This window comes from Apium graveolens, chromosome 7 (assembly GCF_009905375.1).
Source record: "Apium graveolens cultivar Ventura chromosome 7, ASM990537v1, whole genome shotgun sequence".
NCBI classification, from domain to species: Eukaryota; Viridiplantae; Streptophyta; class Magnoliopsida; order Apiales; family Apiaceae; genus Apium; species Apium graveolens.
The window spans coordinates 2,962,935-2,973,835 of NC_133653.1; the positions used below are offsets into that span (position 1 = coordinate 2,962,935).

The 10,901-nt window shown below is 36.0% G+C and overlaps 1 protein-coding gene across 13 annotated transcripts; it reads left to right on the forward strand.

The window, feature by feature from the left end:
- The first annotated feature begins 375 nt into the window (after positions 1–375).
- On the forward strand, positions 376–9,229 carry LOC141671854 (putative F-box protein At5g55150). 13 transcript variants are annotated; one of them, XM_074478254.1, is made up of 5 exons: positions 385–680; positions 1,019–4,587; positions 4,970–6,891; positions 7,076–8,242; positions 8,492–9,229. In XM_074478254.1, exon 3 carries the CDS (start codon positions 5,049–5,051, stop codon positions 6,384–6,386), a length of 1,338 nt encoding a protein of 445 aa, XP_074334355.1. In that variant the 5' UTR covers positions 385–680; positions 1,019–4,587; positions 4,970–5,048; the 3' UTR covers positions 6,387–6,891; positions 7,076–8,242; positions 8,492–9,229. The 13 variants fall into 13 exon arrangements, with proteins under 13 accessions (XP_074334362.1, XP_074334363.1, XP_074334364.1 ...); XM_074478252.1 differs by having other exon boundaries at positions 1,019–1,055; positions 1,152–4,587; positions 4,970–8,242; XM_074478261.1 differs by having other exon boundaries at positions 376–680; positions 6,571–8,242.
- Positions 9,230–10,901: the final 1,672 nt, after the last annotated feature.

A 10,901-nucleotide genomic window follows, 5' to 3' on the forward strand; every position in this document is an offset into this window, starting at 1 on the left:
AAAGAGATGCACAATATTGTAATATCATACCACTAGAGTCGGAGATATTGTTTCTCGGTAAGATATGGTTTGCAACTCGCGGCAATTCAGGGACAATAGTTCAGGTTTCGGCTCAAATGTTTAATATTTTGAGCGGCTACTGTTAGACCTAAATTATGGAGTGTGGACTTTGTGTGGCTGTGGAGTCTGGAGTATGAGGCCGTGGACTATGAAATATGTTATGAATTTAGACATGCCCAAATGATAAAAAATTCCGGGCCCAAAATTTAATTTCTTAAATTAAATATTTACATTGGTTTAATATATATATATATATATTTCTCGATTTTAATCGATTCCATTTTAGTTATTTTTTATTAATTTCAATTCAGTTTCAATTTCATTTCGGCTTTTCCACTCAGCAGTGGTGATCGGCACACATTCTACAGTAGTAATCATGACCAGAATATATGCATTTAAGCAAATCTAAAATATTTTAAAGTTACCAAAATAAGTAAAAGGGAATATATTTCCTGTTTTAATCTTTTTCCTCTTTTAATCAGTGACACAGAGGCACACATGAGGTACACATGATTACAGTTCGATTTGATGCAGACATGACTCAAACACAACATTTTAATCTTATTACACAACATATTAATCTTATTCCGATGTTGAGTTGGGGACCTCAGTGAAACAAGGTAAGGATTCTTTGTCTATTCATATTTTAATTTGTATTCTTAAACTCAGATGTAATGATTCTTTTTCTATTCATATTCTAATTTGCTTTCTTAAAGTCAGATATAATGATTCTTTTTCGATTCATTGTCTGATTACAATTCAAAAGATTAAATCTTTATAAGTTGGTTGCTCCCATGTTCAATTTTGATGATTCAAACAATTTAGATTGTTTAGTTCTTGATACAGAGATTGTTTAATTCTTGATTAGAAAAAAGATTGCTTTTTTAGTGATTAAAACAGATAAGATTGCTTAGTTCTTGATTTTGAAAAAGATTATTTTTTTTTAATGATTTGGCAGCTCTCATCTTCAGTTTTTTGTATCTGGAATTGAAAAGGTTGGTGATAATTTAATAAAGTTTGCATCTTTATAGAGATGGCTTATAATGTTAATTGGACTGAGCTTCCTAAGGATCTTGTTATAAGTGTTGCAGATAGGTTAAGTTTTTTAGAGGAGTTTTTTCAATTTACTGCTGTTTGTAAGTCATGGAAATTAGCCACCGAAGATCACAAGCCATGGTGGCTGCCTACGAGGGCTCCGATGCTTCTTCTCGCTGAAGAAGTTGCCCCTGGTGCTATACTTGACGATACTGAATTAAAACAAGATGATACGGACACTGACGAAGATGAAGAAGAAGATGAAGAAGAATCTTATGACGATGGCTGGGAAATCAGATACGATAGTTTAAAGAATTCAATAGGTAGTAGCCGTGGTTTATATAGCCTTTCATCAACGAAAACATATAATATCGAGTTACCAGAAGCTGCTGGAAGGCTAATATTAGGGACTAACAGAGGATGGTTGGTAACGCTAGGCAGAGATTTGAAAATCAATCTTCTACATCCTCTTTTGAGGCACCAATTCTCCCTTCCGCCCATGCTTACGTTTCTTAGGCAGTATGAATACCATGAAGACTACACTCCTCTAGATGCTAGTGACCAGTTTATTGAAAAAGTTGCCTTATCTTCTAAATTACTAAACAAAATTACAGATGTCGGATTTTGTTGTCACCAATATACTATGTCACCAATTGTAATGGCTGTCTATGGAGAGCATGGTTATTTAGGTTTTGCTAGATTGGGAGACCAAGTGTGGACGGATGTCAGTGTTCCTTCTCGCTGCTTCCACGATATTGTTTTCCACAAAGGAAATTTCTATGCAGTAAACACTTACGGAGATGTATATCTGTGTTGTATTGACGATGACAAAGAGACTGGAGGGCCTAGGGGCACAAAAAATGCATCTCTCGTAACTGAGGATTGGCACCAGAAGTACTTGGTTGAATCATCGTCAGGATCGGAGCTTTTTCTAATCGTGCGCTACAGGAAAACTAAAAGTGTCAAACAATCTCTAAGCACAGTACTTACGTATTGTACAAAGAATTTTGCCGTATGGAAGTTGGATTTAAAATATCACGATTCTCTTGAAGTTCCTTCTTGTACTCTGACTGAAGAGAAGAACTTGGGAAATGAGGCAATATTCGTTGGTAGAGCTTCATCGTTATCTGTATCATCATCAGAAATCATAAAGCCCAACTCCATTTACTTTACAGATGACTACTGCGAACTCTACTTGCGTACAGGAGGTGGCCATGATATGGGGATCTTCGACATGGAGCGTCGAACCATTGAACCTCACTTTCCAGGAAAATCCATTCATCCCATCTCTCCTCCGCTATGGTGCATCTGAACTACACAGTGAAGCCGATCCACAACTTTTAATTTACATATTAATGGAAGGAATCAGAGTTCACTTATTTCAAGCCTTAGTCAGACATGTCTTTTCATGATTTGTCATGCCTTTTTACTATTTCTTTTTATTTTTTAATAATTATTTTAATATCAGAAATATCCAGAAATAATAAATATAATTCTAAAATATTTACATATATTTGAATATCTAAAAAGTTATTAATATAAATGAGTATTATGATGGTATTCAGTTGTTATTATGCTAACTTTAATTTTATATTCAAGTTCACTATATATAAGCATAAAAATTATATTTTAAATTTTATTATATTTAATTGATAAATATTGGTATGCCATTCGGGCATGACTTTTGATAAAAAATATGCCTTAGACATGCCTTCTGGAGTCTGGTGACAGGTACCCTCACGTGTATTTGCATCTCTGGACAAACTTCTATATATTATTAGATGCCTGATCATAACTGGCATTAATCTTCACAGTAGGAGCATCACTTTCCTTTGCAACAGAACCCTTTTTCTGCTATAGGATGGTCTGGGACTACTACACAGTAACTGAGTGACGAGGGGCTGGAGGCTTTTCATTTATTTTTATTCCAGCAGCAGAAGCATTTGTTGGTGCAAAGTTAACAATAGCGTAGGAATTCTTCTTCTGAGAAGAACCACTTTCTACTAGTTTTACCATCGATCTTGGTTGTCCAATTCACTTTACATTCATCATCGTTTTTGGTATTAACAAATCGTGCGACTTTTAATTTCCTATGTTAAATTAGAAAAAACATACAAGATTTTATTGAATTCATAATTTTTCCTGTTTTTATATAATCCATCATCTTACTTCCTGTTCAAATTATCATTTACAAAATTTCACTGTCATTTCTCTGTCTACTATTCGAAATAAGGACATGCTTTGCATAGATCTTAGGCTCCCCTCTATTTGGTTTGTTTTGATTTAGTTTTTCTAGAGTATGCTCGTCATTGAATTCATTAATTTAGTTTTTTTCAGATCGGGTCGGATTTCGGGTTTCGAATTTTTTTAACATCTTATATTGAGAGAGAAGTAATAGTATGGGTGACCCTCATAGTATTGTACCCCTGAAGAAATGCATCAAAATAATTTAGTTATTTATAAATTGATATATATTTAACATATTATTTAATTTATAGTTATTTACATTAAATTACTACTTCATTTTATATCTAATAATTTGTTTGAAATATATTTTTGATCAAGAAGAATTCATAGCTATTAATCGGATTTCAAAAATCTGATTAGTCACATATTATTAGAGGATTAATCGGGAATTAATTGATAAATTTTCAAAATCATAGGTAAAATATCAATTTGTGATTTATTAAAATCTGAATTTGTTAAAATAAAATATCATAATAAAAATTGGATAAATTTTTATATTTTATTTAATATACTAGTTTTATTTATTAAATATTCATTCATAATATTCATAACGATAAACGGAAAACAGAAAAAATCGTCAAAATATATCATTTTTGGACTTCATGGCACTCACTTGCCTATTGGACATGAAAATTCATGTAAGGCAACTGTTTTTTTTTAATAGGGATGTTGTAACATTTCGTGTTACACGTCTGGAGAAATACAAATTTTGGGCATGACTACCTGTCCTGATACGCAAGACAACAATACGTATTAGCTGAGAACCACACTAAGCTTACACAAGGGAAATAAATCCCACCAGTTACTAGTTGCAAATATGTACTCTGTCTAACCTTTCATGAACTCAATTAGCCTTCCCTTTACTTTTCTCCCAAGTGTATTTCCCACCGGAAAGATCGAGTTCTGCAAGAGAAGAATCATCAATAGTTCTATTTATCTTGTACTACATCCGTCCCTCTCATTTCTTTACAGTTTTTTTCACATGCTTGACGCATTTTAAGGCAACTATAAAATATATCTCCGTAATTTATTTTTAAAATTTTCTTTTTTTTATAAAAGTTTAAACATTATATTTTTAGTAAGAAGAAAAAATTTTAAAAAAAAATTATGCAACTACATTTAATAATAAGGTGACGGAGTGAGTAATAGATTTCCTGTTTTAATCTTTTTCCTCTTTCAAGTGCTGAACAGACCACATATTACAGAACCAGTTCGATGTTGAGTTGGAGACCTCAGTGAAACAAGGTTAGGATTCTTTGTCTATTCATATTCTAATTTGTATTCAGCTGTAATGATTCTTTTTCTATTCATTATCTGATTAAAATTCGAAAGATTAAATCTTTATAAGTTGGTTGCTCCCATGTTCAATTTTGATGATTCAAACAATTCAGATTGTTTAGTTCTTGATTCGAAAAGTTTGCTTTTTTATGATTTGGCACATACAAAGATTGCTTGATTCTTGATTAGAAAAAAAGTTTGCTTTGTTAGTGTTTACAACAGATAAGATTGCTCAGTTCTTGATTAAAGATTGCTTTATTCTTGATTAGAAAAAGATTGTTTTTTTAGTGATTACAAAAGATAAGATTGCTTAGTTCTTGATTGCAAACGATTGTTTTTTTATGATTAGGCAGCTCTCATCTCGATTTTCTTGTTTTTGGAATTGAAAAGATTGGTGATAATTTGATAAAGTTTGCATCTTTATCAAGATGGCTTATAGTGTCAATTGGACTGAGCTTCCTAAGGACCTTGTTGTAAGTGTTGCACATAGGTTGAGTTTTTTAGAGGAGTTTTTTCAATTTACTGCTGTTTGTAAGTCATGGAAATCAGCCACCGAGGCTCACAAGCCGTTATGTCTGCCCATGAGGTATCCCCTGCTTCTTCTTGCTGAAGAAGTTGCACCGGGTGCTATTCGTTTTGATGGTGTATATGACCAAGATTATAGTGACACCGACACCGATGAAGATAAAGATGAAGATGAGGATGTTGGTGAAAAAGAAGATTTTGACACCATTTTTTTGCGATGGAAAGCGAGTTATGATTATTTGAAGAATTCAATCGGCAGTAGTCGTGGTTTATACAGTCTACTATCGATGAAAACATATAATATTGAGTTACCAGAAGCTGCCGGAAGACTAATATTAGGGACAAATAAAGGATGGCTGGTCACGCTAGGTAGAGATTTACAAATTAATCTTTTGCATCCTCTTTTGAGGCATCAAGTCTCACTACCACCCATGCTTACGTTTCCTAGGCAGTATAGGTACCATGAAGGCTACACTCCTGAAGAAGCCACTGACCAGTTTATCCAAAAAGTTGCTATGTCTTCTAGATTACTAACGTGCAATACAGATGTCAGTTTATGTCAGCATCGCTCTACTCCTTCACCAATTGTAATGGCTGTCTATGGAGCATCAGGTTTCTTGGGTTTTGCTAGATTGGGAGACAAAGTGTGGACTGATGTCAACGTTCCTTCTCGCTCCTTTCATGACATTATTTACCACGACGGAAGCTTTTATGCGGTGGACCATCGGGGGGATGTATACGTGTGTTGCATTGACAATGATAAAGAGAGAGGGCCTAGGGGCACAAAAATTGCGTCTCTTGAATGTGATTCTCTTGACCAAAAATATTTGGTTGAACCATTATCGGGATCTGGTTTGTTGTTAGTTGTGCGCTACAACAAGATTAAGCAAATTGAACATAATATCGGAATAGAAGTCAAGTACGGTACAACTGATTTTGTAGTGTGGAGGTTGGACCTAAAATATAGTGATTCTGTTGAAACTCCATCATGTACTTTGACTGAAGTCAATAACTTGGGGAATGAGGCAATATTCGTTGGCAGAGCTTCATCGTTATCTGTATCATCATCGGAGATTGTAAGGCCAAACTCCATTTACTTTACAGATGACAACTCGGAAGCCTATTATCGTATAGGAGGTGGCCACGATATGGGCATCTTTGACATTGAGCGGGGAACCATTGAACCTCATTTTCATGGGAATTCCATCCATCCTATCTCTCCTCCACTTTGGTACATCTGATTGTACCAGTGAAGTTGCCCCACAATTAATTATGTTCTCTAAAGATTATTTTTATGTTAAAATATATTTTCTTTACATGGACAAATTGTTATGATGTTAAATCAGTCATTTCTAGCTGTGAGTTTTTGTTTACAACCAGACCTAGTATTTTACTTGAATATAGTTTATTACTGATTTTCTGAAGGCACGGTTTCACTATTGTGAGAGGTGTTAAGGCTACACAGCAGAGTTATCGAGGATTTTCGTAAGGAGAAATCCTAAAATTAGCCTCATTCTAATAAAAAAGATGAAACAAGCTGAAGGTTAGGATTCTCGGGAGTTGGAATACATCTCAGTCTTCCATGTTATGCAGTGTGTATGGTTGTTTTAGTTAATTTAGGACCGTGCCTATCAGAATCGTCAAATGCAATGCTAATCTGGCCCCAGTCAGTTGCTGGTGTAGCTGCTGCGATCAAAGCAGGAATGTATGGTATTTGCAAATTCTAATCGCGGCTTCATAGCGAAGGTTAATTCTGATGGTAGTTCTTGCTTTACAATCTAATATTTCAAAATAGTTGATGGGGACGGAATTTGAGTCCACTAAGATGGCTAGTAAAATTATTTCAAGAGTTAATTTGAGACCTTTATTTTTCTAGCACTCGCCTGTTCCAAGAATGCTGACTTGAACACCACATATATTCTATCAACAGATAGGAGTGTTCCGATATGCCCTGTATTGCCTTCTTCCGATAGGCATTACTTATGATGAACAAGGACCACATTGCAATGACTTTCAGAAACTGTGGGGAAAATTCGCCAATAATAACATGTGCTGAGGTTCAAACTGTATCCAAGGAATTCAAGGATGAAACTGTTCTAGTTAATGCGAAGGTAGTGTGCAATATCACGTTATATTGCCATCTGATTTTCAGGTAATCCTTGTCGGGTGAATCGTGATGCTGGGATGGTTCTTATGATGAGAAGTCTAGCTATGCAGTACTTTCTATTTATTGGTTTTGTTCAGGTAATATTGATTTCTCAGGGAAGTACATTATGACAAATAAATAAAAGGGTAGTCCAATTCTATAAGCTCTTATATTGTCTTTTTCTTAAAATCTGCACTGTTTTGCTACTTGTAAAGATCAGTTCAGTGTTAATGCACTGTTCTGTAATGTTTACAAAATTTTATTGTTTTACAATATAGAATTACAGACTAAGCATAATAGTCCAGAGTTCTATTTCAATTTCACAAGATTCTTTAGATGCACTAAGCATCAAATCTTTGTTTATATTGTTTGTTGCTTTCTGCTTTTATGCTAGTTTATTGCTTATGATAAATAGGAATCTACCCCTGTTGCCGCAGTAAATAGCACATGTCTTCGGTTTGAAAAATGGGATGTTGAGGACTCGAACATTGTCTAAAACAAGGTCGGTGTATGAGTGCATTAAACTAGCAAAAAGAAAAATGTATATTAGAAAAATTATGTTGCATGTACTGTGTAGCCAGGGCCAGGCTCAGTATGATATTCTGTTTAATCTTTAAATTAGAACAGCACAAGAAGCTGCAGTGAAATGCACTAGCTCACAAGTCACAAGCCTTTGATTTGTCGGGAATAAATTATTCAAAATGCTGACCTGCAAGTGATCTAGTGCGTTCACTTGTATTGTTGAGTTACAGTGCTAGGGGAATCTCAGGTGACCTGAGCTGTTTTAAGTCACGTAGAATAATTCTTGTTGACCTGCAAGGGTCAGAAAGACAAAAGCTAAAAAATGCAGCCAGGGATTGTTTGAAGCTTTGCACCTAATAGTTGATGCTGTTACAAGTTGTCGGTTTGAGGTGACCGATCCTGCATTTGAAGAAGTGGCAAGCTCTAAAGGTGAGCTGCTGCAGAGAATAGCACGCCATACAATGCATGAGCATGAGCTGATTAGATGTATTATCACCCACCTGTCCCATTTTTACAACATTGACCCAAAGCCATTGGGTTGGTCTAATCCACAAATCCAAACAAACTGCTTCGTTCATCAGTTGTGATTCTAGAGATCAACTGAATCCTGACATGTTTGCTATCTTATGAGGTCCAGCTATTGCTGCACTAACTGTGGTTTTTGATAATGTGGTGCAGGAAGATGCTTTACAAACATGTGTTGGTGGATTCTTGGGTGCTGCTAAAATTGCGGCTCATCATTTTAATGATTTGCTAAACGATCTGGTTGTCTCTCTTTGTAAATTACATCCCTCATGCTTCTGCTATCTGGTGAAGAACCTGTAATTATGTTGGGAGATGATATCAAAGCCAGAATGGCTACTGAAGCAGTTTTCACTATAGCCAATAGGTATGGTGATGATCTTCACTCTGGCTGAATAAACATTCTGGACTGTGTACTAAGCTAGCACAAGATAGGCCTTCTTACTGCTCGTTTGGCCAGTGATGCAACTGATGATTTCCGCTATCTGCTTCAACTTCGTTGCCATTTACCATCTTCACAACAAGCTTCAATATGCTTGACAGATTATCAGGTCTGTCTACAAATGGTGTAGAAGTGCCAAATCAATAGCAATTTCAGTGAGAGCAAATTTCTGTAAGCTGATTCTCTATCACAGTTCGTCCAGGCTCTCATCTCAGCTGCATGGAGATTTGACAAGGGAATTATTGTTCAGGAAAATGAAGAAACTGCATAACTTTGTCTCGAATTGCTTGTTGCAGTCACCCTAATCAATAGCATGTTTGTTAAGGCTTAAAATTAGCCACTTTGTAAAAATCTCAATTCTTTAAAGGACGGATTGAAAACTGATATTATTACCGCGAGACTTTCAAAACCGACAATGTGAAAGATGGTTTGTAACATCAGTTCCTTAGCAAGGCGGTGTTAAAGTTTTAACTCTCTGTCATGATTGACAGTTTTTCTCTGTCTTTGTGGCAGCTATTAGTCTATAAGAGTTTAGTCTATAATTTTGTCAAAAATTATCTTCATTTTAAAATACACAAATGACGCGATCTGAGAATTCTCTGGAGGAGATGTATGCAAATCTGGTGATCGATGATGAGAAGGAAGGAGGAATTATTGTACCAAGCAATGAGGTGGTGGCACAAAAACAAACATATATGCTAGTGGGGAAGTTTCTGACAGAAAAACACATAAATTACCATGCGATGCAGAATGTCATGGCAGGTATATGGAGGCCTAAGGAAGGAATGGAGGTATATGAAATGGGTGGGCTCCGATATTCATTTGTGTTTTTTCATAAGCTAGATATTCAGAAGGTTATAGACGGGGGTCCTTGGTCGTTTGAGCAAGCGACGTTAGTTTTTCATCAGGTTAAGGAAGGAGAAGATCCCGACTGCAGTGCCGTTAAAGCAAGTTGAAATGTGGATTCAGATTTATGATATACCAACAGGGTTCTTGTCTGAGAATATACTTAAAAGTGTGGGATCATCGATTGGTCAATATATTAAGTCAGATCCTGACACCTTTAAAGGAGGATGGAAGCCATACGTGCGTATTAGGGTCTTATTAGATGTGGAGAAACCATTGAAACGACGAATGAAAATCAAGAGGGAAGGGGATATATGGAGCTGGTTAAATTTTAAATATGAAAAGCTGGGAACGTTTTGTTTTGTCTGTGGGATTATAGGGCATGGGGAAAGAGAATGTAATGTGGTTTATGCTAATCCAGAGAAAGTAATAGAGAAAGCATACGGTGTCTGGCTTCGAGCACCGAACAAAAATGTAAGGAATAACACAGGAGCTAGGTGGCTTAGAAGTAATAAGGATGGAGGAGGTATGTGGGAACAAAATGCGGGAACCACCATGCATGGTGGTACACAGGTGGGGGAGCGGTTCATGGAGGTGGAGGGGGTGATTCGTCAAACAACGGATGACACGAAGGAGATCAGAGTCAAATCGCGTGAAAATAGGGAGGTGGTTGTACGTGATGGGGATCCTAAAATCATGGGGCTGGAAAAAGGGGAGGTGAGTGCAACAGAAAATGGGATGGATACCGAAAATATAGTCATGGATGCTAAAAGGAAACGTTTAAATACGGATGTGGTAGGAGAAAATCAAGGAAAGGAAATGGTGGAATATATGGAAACTCAACCTACAGATGGGTCAAAAAACTTGCTAGTGGCGGGTCCTGGAGTCCAGGCCCGCCAAGGATTATGAGTCTCTTATCTTGGAACTGTCGTGGGCTGGCCAATCCACGGACAGTTAGATTTCTAAATGAAATCAATAGCCAATATCGGCCCAGTATTTTATTTTTAAGCGAGACATTAGTAAAGAAAAATAAAGTAGAGAGAGTAAGTAAGAAGTTAGGGTTTGCAAAGTTTTTTGCAGTTGATGCTCAAGGACATGGTGGGGGACTAGCTCTATTTTGGAAAAATGAGGAAGGAATAAATATTTTAAGTAGCTGTAATAATTTCATTGATTTTGAATGTAATCATGAAACTTTGGGTAAATGGAGATACACAGGATACTATGATTTTCCTGAGAGAAGTAGACGGGTGGATTCTTGGAATATGATCAGAAATCTTT